Below are 18267 nucleotides of genomic sequence, written 5' to 3' on the forward strand. Positions count from 1 at the left end.
TTAAAATATTATTTAAATGTGTATATGAATACAAAATAAGAGTAATGTTTTACCTTTAAATATTACTACTTTTAATACATTACCAATACACACAGGTAAAGCTGTCCATCTTCCATCAACACACTGAATTTTATGAGAACCCTTCATCAGAAATCTGGGGTTGCAAGCATATTCCACGACCTCATTGTGTGCATATTCTTCTTTGTGTATTTCTTTCCCTTTTCCATTGAGAAGTTGAGGAGGTGGAGCACACGCTTTTACTTTCTTTGCTGTAGAAATATTGCATAAATTATGGTTACATTGCGTCTTATAACTGAAAAATCCAGCTAATGCAGAAATTTATTTCTCTAAATAATCTTTTATTTGTTATATAATTTACTTTAGGATTCTTAAACAATGAAAAAAGAACAGTGTTTACTGATTCTGTTACTCATCTTAAACTAGCATATTGAAGTTATGTATGCTCAGAAAGCATGTTCATTATCCAGACATGCTAAATAAATATGCAAACCAGTTACTCAATCTGGGTGTACGAATTATAGCAATACTTTTATTCCACAGAAATACTGTATGAAAACTTTTTGAAAAAAAATCATTTGAGAGGAGCATTTGAACAGTTTAACTTTGATTCATATGATTTGATACATGTGACTGTATTGACTTTAAGTTACTTGAACACTCTTTAGACATACTTGAGAACATTAGATGCAAAGCCCACAGTATATAAACTCTCCAATATTAATGGTGGAACTGCAGGAAAAAGGAAAACTAACAAGAAATCCTGCCAGTGTCAGGTTCCTCATGCATTTCTGTGGATTCTCCACCACATATTTCAAGAACCACCCAGAGGTTAATTTCTTAAAGAAGGAAAACTGAGGTATCTACTACCCAGAACATGTCCTCGGTGAGTATGCTCCTGCTAAGTCGCTTCAGTCGTGTCCAACTCTGTGCGACCCCATAGACAGCAGCCCACCAGGCTGCTCTGTCCCCAGGATTATCCAGGCAAGGATACTGGAGTAGGTTGCCATTTCCTTCTCCACCTTGGTGGGTATATCTCTGCTTTAATGCATTAGACTATAGATGCACTGAAAGTGGACAGAAAATTAAGGGAGGGAAATAAAAAGGTTGATATCTGAAATCCCAACTTTTGCTCCAGCAACCGTCAGATAAATATTTACCTTTACACGTTGGAAGTTTAGGGGACCATCCAAAGTGGTAGCATTGAACGGAATCTGCTCCAACCATAATACGGCCTTGACTGCAGGAGAATTTCAGCACATCCCCAACTTTAAATGTGTCTTTCCTGGGATAAGCATTTAAGTATGTATCCATTTGGGGAATACTGCATTCTTTTTCTATCGAAATAATTCAGTGAGAATATTTAACCATTGCAAAATAAATATTTGTGTCACATAAAATGAGGTGCTGGGTACTGCATACACAGAGGACATACATTAATGCACATTAATGTTCTTCCTTGAAAAACATTACATGTTAGGTTTTATACACCCTCTGCACTCATCTGGGACTTTTGAGAAATATTAAGGTATTGAGCAGCACCATATATGTCCTGATAATTTATTTGTAAAGTCAACTTGTTAATACTGGATCTGATTTTATCACTGACATTTATAAAATATAATGCTAATTTTTGGTCTCAAAATGTATAAATATTCTCTCAGAATAAAAGTAAAAGACACAATTTTAAAATTGAATACAAATGAAAAAATGGTATTATATAAAATATAACTGGGACACTAGAACACACACGAGAGACATTTCTCTTGTATTTGAGTTACAGGTACATTAAAAATCACTTAATTTTATCTACAAGTGTAGAAATCAAACTGAAACATGAAACAAAATAAGTAAACATGTTCAAGGTCACACAGGCATATTTTAGGTGTCTTGATTATGTATATGACAACACAAACATCTAGTCTCATTGTACCTATAAATGATCTTAATTATTAATATATGCTTAATTATTGATTCATTTTAAAAATTATAAATTTATCATTGAAAATGTATAAAATCTATGAAATTTGTGACATTGCTGTGTGTGGCTTAGTCGTCCAGTTGTGTCTGGCCCTTTGTGACCCCATGCAGTATAGCTGGTCAGGCTCCTTTGTCCATGGAATTCTCCAGGCAAGAATACTGGAGTGGGTAGTCATTCCCTTTTCTAGGGGATCTTTCTAACTCAGGGATCAAACCCAGGTCTCCCACATTGTAGGCAGATTCTTTACCATTTGAGCCACCAGGGATTGCTACACATTATCAAAAATTTCATTATTCTTTATTTGGAATCTTCCTATTGCTAAATCATTTATAAACTTTAAAATTGGAATTTAAGAATTAGAACCTCACCAAAAAGAAGGATCACACTATCTAAAATTCTTCAAACATTATCATAAAATTATGTATAAGCTAACTAGTTTTAAAAGTAATGCCCCCTCCCCCCAAAATCAATAACTTTGTTTCTGCTTTTGTTTTAATGATGAGTTTTGTAGCTTACATGAAAGGTTACTATTGATGAGAACCATTGGGATTCCTTTCCTAAAATTCTATTCCAAACTTCCACATAGCAATACTTCTAATGGTATGTGACTTTGTTTACATATTTTATGCTTATCTTATGTAAAATTCCTATTTTATCATACTGTGTTAAATACTGCTTTAACAACAACAAAAAGATCTTGGCGTTAGGCTGTTTTCCAACTGCTGTCTTCACATAGAGTGACTGTAAGAAAGCCATGATCATCTTATAAGCCTTTCCCTTTACTTAGAATTGTTAGTAGCTCAGTCATGTCCATCTGTTTGTGATCCCCTGGGCTGCAGCTCACCAAAATTCCATGGAATTCTTCAGGCAAGAATACTGCAGAGGGTTGCCATTCCCTTCTCCAAGAGACCTTCCTGACCCGCGGATTGAACCCAAGGCTCCTGCATCACAGGCAGATTCTTTACCATCTGATCTTTTAAAATAAGCCAATTGCTTTGCTGTCTCGGCTGCTGCAAAGGCGTGTGTCTCTGCTGACGAATGGCTTCCAGGCTTTCTTTGCATAGACGTCTTCCTACATAAACTTGACCAGCAGTCCCTCCTACTTTCTAAGCACTTGGATTCTTTTGTTCTTAGAATACACTTATTGGAACAATAGAATAGAAATATTTGTACTTTTTGGTTCATTATTTGCCTTAATTCATCTTTTTTTTTTTTTTTTTTTTCATACTGCCATGAAAGCTCTTGAAAGATATACCACCGTCCCCCACTGTATTCTTCACAATTACTCTTAGGCAACTTCTGGCACATATTAGGTGCTTGCTGACAGCCTGAAAGTGAAATTACCTGGGCTCTGGACACTGTTGAACAAGCCTGGCCCGTTCCTCTAACAAGCTTCCCCTGTGTGTCTATCTGAAATCTCTATCCTGAACCTCTTGTTCTCTGTCACAACCAAGCCTTTTCAAAGTTATGTCCGCATGCTGTATTGCATTTCTTACTAATAATTTATTTAGCAGATTCTAAGTAGGTTTTTCCCTGTCTACTCCATCTTAAACCGTCTCTCTCACAACTAATGTTGGCACCACATTTGTAGTCTTTTAACCTGGCTTATTAACTGAATTAGAAGTATTCATTAGTATAACTATTCTAATGTAATTAGTTTACAATTTCCTTGACTAAGCTGTATGGCAGGCATTATGACAAGTGTATATGAATAATTTATTTTAATAACTAAAAGATCTTTTGAAATATTAGAATATTTGTAAATATTAAATCTTTTTACAGATTCAGAGGAGTGAACAAAGCTTCAAATAGGTTGTTGCCCTTAGATTCATACTTAGCAAATGGTGGAATTGGATATAGAACCATTTCAGGCTGATTCCATAGGAATTACTCTTAAGCCAATTTATTATCCCTTATTCTTACATCATTTTCTTCTGTCCAATCTATGCAACATTCATTCTGACATGTTTTCTCCTAAATTCTCTGGGTCCTCCTTTCTTTCTGTACACTTTGTCATCTATTCTTCTTCTGTCAGACACCTCAGTGTTGGAAGCTTCAGGACTCAGTCTTGAGCTTTCTTCTATTTTCATTCTACATTCTTTTCTAATCTGAGGTCATCATTTAAAGAGTGATAATCTCATGTGTATATATCCTGGTTAAACCTATGCATTCAACACCGAGTTGATGTATCCTATGTTTACGGTCCCCATTGGCCCAACCACAATGTGTTCAGGTCAAAGTGGTGATGCTCTTGCGAGAGTGTGCTTTCTCCTTCCAGTACCACGTACAAAGTCATTTCCATTTGCTCGCTTGCTTATGAGAAAATGGTATTCAAAACATGAGTCCTTTCAACTGTTGCTCTTTCTGACAATCAACATTTAGCAATGTTACGTGCATTTATGACCAGGAAAATATATCCCAAATCTATTCTCTGTTTGGAATCACTTCAGCCAAGAATTTATCTAATCCCCACACTTTTTCACCCCACATGATTTCTTGAATCTTCTCTTGTCCATCATAAGCACAGCATACAGAAAAATCCACAAACAGCCTTCAAAAATCCAAATAAAATTATATCAATCCTTTTCTTAAAATTCCCTATGCCTTTTCATGAATCATAAAATCAATCAATGTTAATATGTCTTGAAATAACCCAGCTCATCTTTCCTTTGCCTCATATCAGCTTCAGCACATAAAATCCTCTCTCATTCAATCGACTCTGCCCACCTTCACATTTTCCAAATATTACTTTGCTGCCCAAGTTTGCACATAACGCTTCTCTTGACTTGGGACACTCAACATCCACTCAGCTTACCAGAGACTGAAGCCCTATTTCCAACCCTGGATAAAACACATCTGATTGGCAAAATAAAAGAGATCCATGCCACTGTCCTCAGAACTTGTCAAAGTCAGAAAATAAAAAGCACCTGTCAAAACCTGCAGAAGTTAACGTTCAAGGTAGGAGATATAAGCAGAAACTCAAGAGCAAATACTTGAACAGGTTACAAGACCCTGTCATTTTGGTATTGAGTGAGTCATTGGATTTTAAAACTTCCCCTCCTTCCAGTTTACATTAAAGTAGAAGGAAGCATCATTCCTTAAAGATGATTCTAGATCAGTGTAATTTGGTAAAAATAAAACACTTCTGACAATTACTGTTAAATTTTGCTTATCTTGAAGGAAAGAACATCTGGAAAAGAGCACTTACCATAGCATGCAGCTTTATTGGACCAGCCGTCTTGACCACATACTATGGAGTCTCTGGTTCGTCCCTCTCGAGTCTCATACCCATCAAGACATTCGTAGTCCAGCCTGTCATTCAGCCTGAACCACGTGTCATCACTTTTGACTCTGGCCTTCTCAAGTACTGGCCTGTCACAGGTTTCTAAGGGATAATGGGATTGCGATTTCATTTCTAATATTATTTAATGGGCAATTTGATTGAGTTTCATCTCAAGGGAAAAGGGCTTCACCAATTAGTATGTACTAATCATAAAAAATTAGCCAACAATGCCAGTGATATATCACTGTCCTGAAATAATTACTCAAAGTGAAAACAAGTATATTTCTTGCAACATTTTTCTCAACACTTAATGTTCCTGAATTATTTACTTTAAGAACATGTTCTTCAGTTGCTGTACTTATGCATGTTTTTCCAATGCTAGTATTAAAATAAGCCATTACAGAAGTATTATACTATTTTCATAACAGCGTTTTTTGAATTAATATGCCAAATTAATTAGCAGTTGTGACATATTTGCCAGAGAAAACTTCATTGGAGGGGGGTTCAGGGTTGGGAACTCATGTATTCCTGTGGCAGATTCATGTCAATGTATGGCAAAACCAATACAGTATTGTAAAGTAAAATAAATAAATAAATAAATAAAGTAGGAAAAAAAAAAAAGAATTTCTACACCATTTCTAGATCACAGAAAAAAAAAAGAAAAAATGTAATTTTCAAAAGGCAAGTTAATTTTTTTAAAATGTTATAAAATTTTTAAAATTCACATGCTGATTTTCCTTTTCCAACTATATTTCTAATGGTTGCATATTCTTTTATAGTTATCAAGGTTGAATACAGACATGATTCTTTATTTATAGCTATTTATGAGAAAATATGTTAACAATTAATCTGTTTTCACTAACACCATAGACAGATGTTAATAGTTTAAATAGTTTACTTCAAATTTTCATAATGTGTTAAAGAAAAATTGTACTAGTAAAATATAATAATAGAGACATTTTTCATAAAAGAGTGTAAAAATGGAAAGCTGTCATATATTAAAATAAAATAATTTTGATATGTGCAACTTTTTTCTTTTTGAGGGTGTAGTGCCTGTAGCAAGTATAGACACTGGAAAAAATAAAATGAAACAGTAGAAAGGGATATTATAAATACTCACTTCACTTAAAGTGAATATGTAAAATATCACTTCAAAAATATCATCGTGTAGCTTTGGGATGAATAAGACAAACTCATTAACTGTTCTTAGAAAATCTTCATAAACATCTATGTGTTGCTACAAGAAAAACCTTCAGTACAGCAGAATTTGGTCCTGTCTAGAAGTGTTTCTCTGTCTCCACTAACTAGATGTTTATGAAGATTTCCTAAGAATTTTTCACAAGGATATCTATCCTAGAGACTCAGACATATGAATTATATATCATATTATTTGAAGTTTATGCACCATTGCCTCACATCTTTACTTAAAAACATAACTTTTAGGCTTAGGAGCCGAGACTCTGGCTTAAGAGGCTCCTAAAATAAAAGCAGATGCAATCAGCATAAAGGTCTCAGCGGAAAATAAATGAATTTATCCCAGAAGAGAGGTAAGGCTCTTAGCAAAATTAGCTTTTAGTCACTGGATGTTTTAAAGTGACGTTGAACTAAATAGTACAATGATATTCTACTCCACTAGTAATTAATCATTAAAGTCGAAAAAAAAAATAAACATTTTTTCAAAGCTTTGCAATTGATCTTTTCAAATACAGCCATGGAACCACAAAACACTTCATATGACCCTGCCCCAGCAAAAACAAAAAAAAAGAAAGAAAGACAGAAAAAAGGAAAAAAGAACAAAGTTAAAGAATACTTCTGTATAGTTATCATCAGGATAAAGAATACTAAGATAATGAATTACTTACTGATGCATACAGGTTGAGCTGACCATCCATCTTGCAGACATGTAATTAACCCTGATGTCTTACCATCTGCTGTTACATAGCCTGGTTTACACGTATATTCTGTTTGTTTATTTAGGGGATACGTAAAGGTAGATTCAGACAAAAATCCATTCTCAATTCTTATTTCAGATTTTGAACATGTTTCTAAAAGGGAGAAAGCATAAAGAAAAGGTAAGCATATATTTGATACACATTTCATAAGAACCCAAATAAGGTAATGATACAGAAAAGGGGAGTTGCTTATGACTATAAACCAAGAAAATTTCTAATCATTTAAGGTCCTGTGTAAGAGGAAAAAAAAAAAAAAAAGAACTATGAGTTTCCACAGATATTAAACCAAAACACTTGATTTCTATTTTCTAGAGCAAAGCAAGATTTAAAATACTCCAGATCCCTTCTAGGAAATTATTAGAAATCTGTCTGTGTAAAGGGTCTGGAATCCCACGGCACGTCAGAAGTCTTTTAGCAAAATGGGCTTCCTTTCCTGGGGCTTGTCGACAGTTTTGCCTAGTCTGGCTCTCTTACACAAGCCAGAACACAGATCAGGCGGCGACCACAGAATCTTCCACCATGGTTACCCCAGCCTTTGCCTCTGAGAATTTGAAACGCTGTCATCAAAACTGAGTGCTTAAAGCCATATCAGTACATGGAGTTCAATGAAGATGACAAGGATCAATACATCCATTCATTTTACTAAGGACAAAATGTTGATCCTTCAAACCATGAATAACTAAACTTGGGAAAGTACAATTCTGTCACCTAATAGATATCTTCATAGAATTCAGCTAATTTATATAGTACTTCACGGATAAAGAAGAAATCAAAAGAGAAAACTTTGAATATTTTGAATTGAATGAAAATAAAACCACGATAAGTAAAGTTTTATATGATTTATGAGATGACACAAAAGTGTGCTGAGGGGAATTTTAAAATTACATAGCAATAATAGTAATGATAAAGACTGAAAATCAATAATTGCTTTTCCTTAACACTGAAAATAGAAAAGCAAACAAGCTCAGCACATATAATTTGGAAACACTGCAGTGACATTAGTAAGAGAGTGGAATAGGCCACCTTGACCTCTCCTTCCCTCCACAGACACACTGAATTAACAACTATGTGTGTATCAGCTCCTTCTATTCAAAATAGAAACAGTAGATGAGAAGTTCTGCATTCAAGGCAAGTGAGAAAATGCCAAAATCCTAAGTAGGAGGGAAAACTAAGACACATTCCTGCAATAAGATCCATGCAGCAGAGGACCATACAGTTTGAAGGGAACACTCAACTCCCAGCTTCTCCTGGAGGAGCAAAGAGTTTGATCCACCATCTAGGTCTCTGATTTTGCAAATGCTAGTCCAGGGTCCAGCTTCCAATTTACCTGCCTCTGGGAGGCCTAGGATTTCCAGTCTCCTGGGATTACAGAAATGAAGTGGCAGTTATGAATCTGTACCAGCACTTCTCACAGGTCTTCCCCTAGCTTAATGGAGAGGGAACAACTCCCAGTTTCTCCATGGAAGGAGTCAGAAGGCACATGTGGACCTTCATCTTTTCCCGCTCTGCCTGAGGAATTGGCTTCTAACTAACCTGTCCCTGAGAGCTGATGAAACCCAACATTTGCATTTGTGCCTGGATACTACAGAGAGCCAAATCATGGTGCAGAAGGCACAGAGTTTGAAGTAGCATGCAGGCATTAACCACAGCTCCTTTCCCTAGGTCAGTGCAGAGTGAGCTAGGTGATAAACTCCAATTGCCTGCTCCACCAAGTATTCTGACTTGTAGATCACTGCATACTCTGGACTCCTGGAGGAGGCTGACTACAAACACAGAAGTTTGGATGGGCAGAGAGGTTAGAAGTAACCAAAATTCTGGCCAGGCTGATTGAAAAGGCTGAATTCTGGAAAGGCTCTACTTCTGAGGCCAATCTGTGAAGGCTAGGACAAGTGGATGTTTAGTCTAATGTACAGTTTATCAACACAGAGACTCAAGAGAAACGCTCAAATAAGAAGTATGTTCAAATGGGAAGAACAAGATATCCATTGCTTTTTATCCCGACCCAACAACAGAAATTCAGCAACCGCCCACAGCAATCCTGACTTGGAGTGAAGCGTGGGCTCTATACCATACACTGAGATCCATGATGGCGGAAGAGTAGGTGCACGTGGAGGTCATCTCTCTCCACGGATACATCAGGAATACACCTCCAGACACAGATGATCTTGCAGAAAGCCAGCTGAGAACCTGACCACTGGAAAAGAATATATAGAACCAGGCAACACTCAGCAGGACAAAGGAAGGAGGGCAAAAAAAGATGAGAGTGAGTAGAACTGGATCTGCATCTGGGGTCGGGAACTGAAGCAGAGACAGAGCTACACGGGAGGGCAAATGTTTGTGACAGAGGTGAAGCACTGAGACTGTTGGAGAGTGAAGCAGCTGATCAGTGAGAGTCTGAAGGGAATGAGGATCACACAGACAATCCTTGCCACAGCTGTACCTACACCAGACAGGGATGCAAGTCCCCTAGAAAGTTCTTCAGGTTGGAGCTGGAACATAGAGATTGGAAAGCAGTCCCATGGCAAGGTCTTCTGTTGACTGAAGGGAGATGGTGTGAGGAAACCTGAGAGAGGAGAGAGCAGGGGGGAAATGCTTATGAAGGAAAGCCAGCTAACCTGGAGGCAGGGTGATACTGCTGAGTCACACACAGAGGATGGAGCCATCTCTATAGCCTCTCTCTCTGCACATATCAGCACCAGACAGCTGAAACAACACAGGGAGGGTGGCCCTCTAAGGACCTGACGTGCAAAGCAACACAGAAGGACCACCAGCCAGGGTTATCTTTAAGTCCCTGATGCGATGAACAACAGACAATGACCCCAACTTGGGGGCCTGTAAGCGCCTGAAGGGATCAAGCAACAGAGAAGGACCAGCCAAAGAGGCCCTCTGGTGGCCAGGTGCCAGAAGCTAGGAAACGACTCTAATAGGACCATCGCTTCTCCAACTGAGTCAGTTGGTTTCCTTGCACGCGTGGCACTGCCAGGATCCCCATAATTCAAGCAGCTGTGTCACCTCCAGGCTCAATTCTCACTGGGCAGAGCTGTCAGAAGCTAGAAAAATCACTAATAGTCACATACCTCCTGTTACAATAGCCACAGCTATATCCGGCGTTGCCATGGTCTTCATTATCCAAGCTCCTGTGTCACTCCCTAGCTCAATCCCACAAGGACAGTACAAGCAGAGGCTACAAAAATCCCTAAGGGCACCATATTTCCTGCTGTCCTAGCCAGTGGCTCCCCTTAGTACCTGGTACTGCCAGGGTCCCTGCAGACCAAGCAACTGCACCACCTCCACATTCGGTCCTCCCTAGGGCACACCTAAGTCCTCCAGGGGAGCCTCAGGGGTAACTCCTGTGGACGACTCACATGCAAAGGTGGAGATAAAACCACAAGTGAAATCCAGGGGCAGGTGGCTAAGGAATAGAACCAAAACATTCCCATCAGTGGTATAAGCTGAAGATTGAAATCACATGATCAACTGGCAGCCTTCGTACCTATGGAATATATAAAGGACAATGGGAGTTCCTGGAAAAGAAAACACACTAGCACTGGCAGATGTGGACATTAGAGCAAGAACATGCAAGAGTAGGACCAGATGAGAGTCTGAGCTGTGGCCACAACAGGTAAGAGACCAGCCCAGAACTGGAGGGCAACCTAGGGAGGTGAGGTGGGCTGTGACTGACATTGAGGAAAAGGATGCTGACAGCTGATCCAAGAAAAATATGTATTATTCTTATATTTTAATTTATTTAGAAGTTGCTACTGGGGTTTTAAATTTTTACTTGTTTTTTGCTCTCTGTTGTTGTAGCTGTTGATATTAATACTACAATTAAATCTATTAACACTTTTGAGAAATTTTTTTAACCACACATTTAATTTCTTTTAAATACTTCTGCCTCTACATTAGTCTTTTGTGGTTTTGAGGGTTGTTTTCCCTTTAATTTTCAAAGATTTTTAAAATTTTTTATCACTTTTTTTCCACATATATTATTTTGCTAGCTTTTCTTATTCTTTTTCTGTTTTGTATTTCTTTAATATATGTAAAACTTCTTTATCTACCTCTATTTAAATTTGCTTTTCTAGCATTTCTTTCTTTTTTTCCTTTTCTTGCTTTTCCTCATTATGTTTAATTAGTCTGTTTTACTTTAGTTGTTTTATTCCCCAGTTGACATATGGCTCTGATTTTGTTTTCCAGTTTATGCTTTTAGTCAGATTTGTTAATAACTAGTTGATATCATTCTTACTTTCCTTTGCTCACTGGATCAATCTCTTCTACTTTTTCTTTTCCCCCACTGTTTTGGTTTTGTTTATGTGTGTTTACATGTGTGTATATTTCCCAATTTTTGTTAGTACTTGCCTGATTTTGTATCTGCCATTTGTCTGAGGTTTGCAGTTTGTTTCTTATTTTAGTGTGTTTGTTTTATCCCCTTTAATGCCATTACAAACCACCTGTGGTATCTCACTTCCCTGGCTAGAGATCAGGCCCAGAACCTTTGAAGTGGGAGCACTGACAAGAGTCTAGACTGCTGTAAAACTCCTAACCCCAGGGAGTATTTATTAGTGAGAATTCACATAAAAGCCTCCACCTGTATACACCTGGCATCACCCAACTGCCAGCAGCACCCAGTGTAGGATGCTTCACCAAAAAAAAAAAAACAAGATAAAAACACAAACCCAGTCATCAGCAAACAGGACTGCCACCTCATACGGCCCTGTCCATCAGAGGGAAACAAAAAAAAAGAAAGAAAACTTATCTCCTTTCACCAGAGTACAAACAAAAGTCACACCCAAAAGAAGCCTACACAAACCAGTGATACAACTTTACACAGCAAGGGCAGAAACCAAAAGGAAGGAGGAACTCGACATGAAAGCCTGAGAAGAGGAGACATCAAATATAATAATGAAAAAAAAAAAAAAAGCAAAGGTAAAAAAATATTGCTCAAATGAAGGAACAAACTAGAAGCACACAAGACCTAAAAAAAAAAAATAAAATAAACCCTAAGAGGAAGTAGTTCAAATACCTTAAAAAATTTCGGAATAATGATGGTAAAGATGTTCCAAAACCTTGAAAATAGAATGCATAAAATGCCAAGAAGCAATCAACACAACTAACACAATTACCAAGGATATAGAAGAAATAAAGAATAAACAAACAAAGATGACTAACAAAATTACTGAAATTAAAAATACTCTAAGGTAAGGTAAGGTGAAGTCGCTAAGTCGTGTCCGACTCTTTGCGACCCTGTGGACTGTAACCTACTAGGCTTCTGCGTCCATGGGATTCTCCAGGCAAGAATACTGGAGTGGATTGCCATTTCCTTCTCCAGGGGGTCTTCCCGACCCAGGGATCAAACCCGGGTCTCTCACATTGAAGGCAGGTGCTTTTAACCTCTGGGAAGCCAAAAATACTCTAGAAGGAAACAATAATAGACTAACTGAAGCAGAAGAATGGAACAATGAGCTGGAAGATAGAATGGTTGAAATAGTTACTGATGAGCAGAGTAAAGGAAAAAGAATGAAAATAAATGAGGAGAGCTTCAGAGACCTCTGGGACAGTATTAAACACACCAACATTTGAGCTATAGAGGTTCCAGAGGAAGAAGAGAAAAGAAAGCCACTGAGCAATTTTTTCAAGATACTATAGTTGAAAACCTTCCCAGCATGGGAAAGGAAATAGTCAATTAAGTTCAAGAAGCACAGAGAGTCCAATACAAGATAAATTCAAGCAGAAACACGTCAAGACACATACTAACCAACAGAGATTAAACACAAGGAAAGAATATTAAAAGCAGCAAGGGAAAAGCAACAAGTAACACACAAGGGAAAAGCCATTCAATTCACAGCTGATGTTTCAGCAGAAATCCTGCAGGCCAAAAAGGAATGGCAGGATATCTTTAAAGTGCTGAAAGGGGGAAATCTACAAGCAAGATTACTTTACCTGGCAAGGATTTCATTCAAAATTGATGGAAAAATTAAAACTTTACAGACAAGCAGTAGTTAAGGGAATTTAGCACCACCAAACCAGCTTTACAACATATATTAAAGAGACATATAGGCAATAAGCATAAGACAAAGGAAAGACCTACAAAAAACCCAAAACAATTAAGAAAATGCTAATTGGGGAGCGGTCTTAAGATGGCAGAGGAATAGCATGGGAGATCACTTTCTCCCCCACAAATTAATCAAAAGATCATTTGAATGCTGAGCAACTTCCCCAGAACAACTTCTGAACACTGGCAGAGGACACCAGGCACCCAGAAAGGTGGCCCATTCTCTTCCAAAGGATGTAGGACAAAATGTAAAAGACAAAAAGAGAGACAAAAGAGTTAGGAACAGAGACCCATCCTGGGGAGGGAGTTGTGAAGGGGGAGAAGTTTCCAAACACCAGGAAACCCTCTCACCAGTGGGTCTGTGCTGAGTTTTGGAACCTCAGAGGGCAACATAAAGTGAAAGAAAGAAAGAAAGTCGCTCAGTTGCGTCCAACTCTTTGCGACCCTATGAACTGTAGCCTACAAGGGTCCTCTGTCCATGGGATTTTCCAGGCAAGAATACTGAAGTGGGTTGCCATTTCCTTCTCCATGGGATATTCCCTACCCAGGGATCGAACCCAGTCTCCTGCATTGCAGGCAGATGCTTTAACGTCTGAGGCACCAGGAAGAAGGCAACATAACAGGGAGGGGAAAAAAACAACAACAACAACAACACAGAATACGTGCCTTAACCACAACTCCAAGTGGAGAAATATCTCAAACGCTCACATCTGCCACCAGCAAGCGGGGGAGGCACTGTTGCATTACTTAGGGTTAAGGACAAGTCCTGAATGCCCTGAGGACAATCTGAGGGAGCTAACATAAGATAGCAGCACAAACTGTGGGACGGAGAGAGAGAGGGAAAAAGAGAGAGAGAGAGAGAGAGAGAGAGAGAGAGAAGCTCTAACCTAACCCACATCCTGGCCCGCTCACAGAACAAAGGATTGAGCGAATGCCAAAGGAGAGCTAGCAGGCTGCAGACCAGCTCCTTCCCCACCACCCCCCAACCCCCTGCCCCACTGGAAGCAGAGAGGCAGGCAGGTGACAGCCAGAGCCAGAAGGCAAGGGGCAATTTTGGCCCCAGAGACGGCATCCTCCACCAAACTGGGAGCAGGCTCCCACTTGCTAACCACGTCTTCCTGGGATATTGGTCAGTTGACATCTGCCAGGACGGTTGCAACCTGAGATCAGCCCCTCAGGGGAGACACACGGCACACCTGAGACAGCGCTCTTGCAGTGCACCCAGTAAACCAAGAGACTGGGACCAGAGAGGTAATAAGATGCACTGAACACCTGGGACAGTGTGCTCGCCAAGTACCTGGTTACCTGAGCTCCTCGGACCTGGGAAAGGCACAAAATGCAGGCCCAGCCAAGTCTTTGCCTTTATGGAGAACCTGAACCTGAGCAGCTTAGACCTGGGAAGTGCATGCAACCTAGGGCCTGCTTTGGAAAGTTCCCCTTCCAAGCAACCTGGAATCTGAGCAGTGTAGGCAGGGAAAGTGCAGGCACCATGAGCTAGGGCAACCCAGTGTGGTCCATACACTGTGAGCACTCCCCACACATGCCAGTGATATTTGGTTGCAGTATTCCTCCCTCCCCACAGCACTACTGAACAAGTGAGCCTAAATAAGTGGCCACCTCACCCCCTTGTGTCAGGGTGGAAATTAGACACTGAAGAGACTTGCAAACAGAGGAGGCCAAAATAAACAAATAACAGGGAACTGCTCAAGAAGTGACAGGCACAACAGATTGAAACCCTGTAGTTAGCATTGACCAAGCACTGGAAGGGGCCTGTAGACCTTGAAAAGAAGTATAAGTTGGAACAAGGAACTATGTGAAACTGAACTGACCCCACACTGCCCTCAAGAGCTCCAGAGAAATTCCTAGATATATTTTTACTATTACCATTTTTTAATTTTTCAGTTCTTTATTATTCCTTTAATTTTCATTTTTATAACCTATCATTATCTTGCAAAAAAGACCCTGTTTTTTAAAGCAAATTTCACATATGTATTTTTTATAATTTGTGATTGGTTTTGTATTTTTAATGTTACATTTTTCAGAGTCTAACCTCTACTCTAGATTTTAATTTCTTTGCTTTTTGTTATCTGTTATCAATTTTGTACCTTTAAGAATCTAATCTTCAGTACCCATTTTTACTTAGGGGTGTGATTACTGGTTTGATTGCTCTCTCCCCTTTTGACTCTCCCTCTTCTCACCCAGGTCACCTCTATCTCCTCCCTCCCCTTATGCTTCTCTACTTAACTCTGAATCTCTCTGGGTGTTCTGGGCTATGGAGAACACTTAGGGAACTGATTACTGGCTAGACTGGTCTCTCCCTTTTTGACTGCCCTTCTTCTCCTCGTGGTCACCTCTATCTCTCTTCTCCCTCTTCTCTTCTCTATTTAATTCTGTGAACCTCTCTGGGTGTTCCAGACTGTGGACAGCACATAGGGAATTGATTACTGGCTAAATTGCTCTCTCCCCTTTGGATTCCCCTCTTCACCTCCTGGTCACTTCTGTCTTCCTCCTCCCTCTTCTCTTTTCCATGTAACTCTGTGAACCTTTCTGGGTCCCCCTCACTGTGGAGATTCTTTTCACCATTTATCTAGATGTTTTATCAGCAGTGCTGAGTGGATGGAGAAGTCTTGAGGCTACTGTAAGATTAAGACTGAAAGCATGAGGTAAGAGACTTATATCCAAAACTTGAGAACACCAGACAACTCCTAACTCCAGGGAACATTAATTGATAAGAGCACATCCCAAACCCTGCATACCTACACTGAAACCAAGTTCCACCCAAGAGCCAACAAGTTTCAGAGCAAGACATACCATGTTAATTCTCCAGCAACACAGGAACATAGCCTTGAGCTTCAATATACAGGCTGTTCAAAGTCACACCAAACCAATAGACACCTCAAAACTCACTACTGGGCACTTCATTGCACTCAGAGAGAAGAGATCCAGCTCCACCCACCCGAACATGGACTCAAGCTTCCATAACCAGGAAACCTTGACAAGCCAAATGTCCAACCACACCCACAGGGAGCAACCTTCCTTTATTTTTAGTCAACAATAAAGAGGAACCACAAACTTCCAGCATACAGAAAGGCCACCCCAAACAGAACAATCTAAATAAAATGAAAAGGCAGAAAAATATTCAGAAGGTAAAGGAACAGAATAAATCCCCAACAAACCAAACACAAGAGGAAGAGATAGGGAGTCTACCTCAAAAAGAATTCAGAATAATGATAGTAAAGATGATCCAAAATCTTGAAAACAAAATGAAGTTACAGATAAATAGACAAGAAATGAGGATTGAGAAGATGCAAGAATGTTTAACAAGGACCTAGAAGAGATAAAAAGGAATCAATCAATAATGAATACTGCAATAAATAAGATCAAAAGAACTCTGGTGGGAACCAACAGTAGAATAACTGAAGCAGAGGATAGGATAAGTGAGGTAGAAGATAGAATGGTGGAAATAAATGAAGCAGAGAGGAAAAAAGAATTTTTAAAAAATGAGGACAACATTAGAGACCTCTGGGACAATGCTAAATGCCCCAACATTTGAGTCATAGGGGTCCCAGAAGACAAAAAGAAAGGCCATGAGAAAATACTTGAGGAGATAATAGTTGAAAACTTCCTCAAAATACGGAAGGAAATAGCCACCCAAGTCCAAGAAAGCCAGAGGCTCCAAAACAGGACAAACTCAAGGTGAAACATCCCAAGACACATATTAATCAAATTAACCTGGATCAAACACAAAGAGCAAATATTAAAAGCAGCAAGGGAAAACCAACAAATAACACACAAGGGGATTCCCATAAGGATAACAGCTGATCTTTCTACAGAAACTCTTCAGGCCAGAAGGGATTGCCAGGACATAGTTTTAGTGATGAAAGAGAAAAGCCTACAACCCACATTACTATACCCAGTAAGGACCTTATTCAAATATGAAGGAGAAATGAAAAGCTTTACAGACAAACAAAAGCTGAGAGAATTCATCACCACCAAACCAGCAGTTCAACAAATGATAGAGGAACTTCTCTAGACAGGTAACAAAGAAAAGGTTTATAAGTAAGTAAGTGTTAGTCACTCAGTCATGCCCGACTCTTTGTGACCCCAAGAATGGCAGCCCACCAGGCTCCGGTGTCCATGAGATTTTCCAGGTAAGGATACTGGAGTAGTTTGCCATGTCCATCTCCAGGGGATCTTCCCAAACAAGGGATCGAACCCGGGTCTCCTGCATTGCAGCCAGATTCTTTACCAATTGAGCTACAAGGGAAGCTATTAAGGTTTATTAACTTGAATCCAAAACAACAAAATAAATAGCAATGAAATCATACTTAACGATAATTACCCGAAAATGTAAATGGGTTGAATGCCCCAACCAAAAGACAAAGACTGGCGGAATGGATACAAAAACAAGACCCCTATATATGCTGCCTACAAGGGACCCACCTCAAAACAAGGGACACATACAGACTGAAAGTAGAGGGTTGGAAAAATATATTTCAAGCAAATGCAGACCAAAAAAAGCAGGAGGAGCAATACTCATATCAGACAAAATAGACTTTGAAATAAAGGCCATGAAAAATTACAAAGAAAGACACTAAATAATGATCAAAGGCTCAATCCAAGAAGAAGATATAACAATTATAAATATATATGCACCCAACATAAGCACACCGTAATATGTAAGGTAAATGCTAACAAGTGTGAAAGGGGAAATTAACAGTAACACAATAATAGTGGGAGACTTTAATATCCCACTCACACCTATGGATAGATCAACTAAACAGAAAATTAGCAAGGAAACACACATTATAAATGATACAATGGACTAGATAGACATAATGAATATCTATATGATATTTCACCCCCAAACAATGCACTTCACCTTTTTCTCAACAGCACATGGAACTTTCTACAGGATAGATCACATACTGGGCTAAATCTAGTCTTAGTAAATTCAAAAAATTGAAATCATTCCAAGCCTCTT

General features: G+C 39.0%; 1 protein-coding gene across 1 annotated transcript in view; it reads right to left on the reverse strand.

Moving 5' to 3' along the window:
• Positions 1-18267, reverse strand: part of LOC128061748 (complement factor H-like) — a 71010-nt gene that overhangs the window by 35850 nt on the left and 16893 nt on the right. The window contains exons 4-7 of the mRNA XM_052654124.1: positions 7145-7327; positions 5208-5384; positions 1179-1355; positions 84-269 (exon numbers count right to left, since the gene is read on the reverse strand). Coding sequence (XP_052510084.1) covers positions 84-269; positions 1179-1355; positions 5208-5384; positions 7145-7327 — 723 coding nt within the window. The remainder of the gene's footprint in view (positions 1-83; positions 270-1178; positions 1356-5207; positions 5385-7144; positions 7328-18267) is intronic.

This window comes from Budorcas taxicolor, chromosome 16 (assembly GCF_023091745.1).
Source record: "Budorcas taxicolor isolate Tak-1 chromosome 16, Takin1.1, whole genome shotgun sequence".
NCBI lineage: Eukaryota > Metazoa > Chordata > Mammalia > Artiodactyla > Bovidae > Budorcas > Budorcas taxicolor.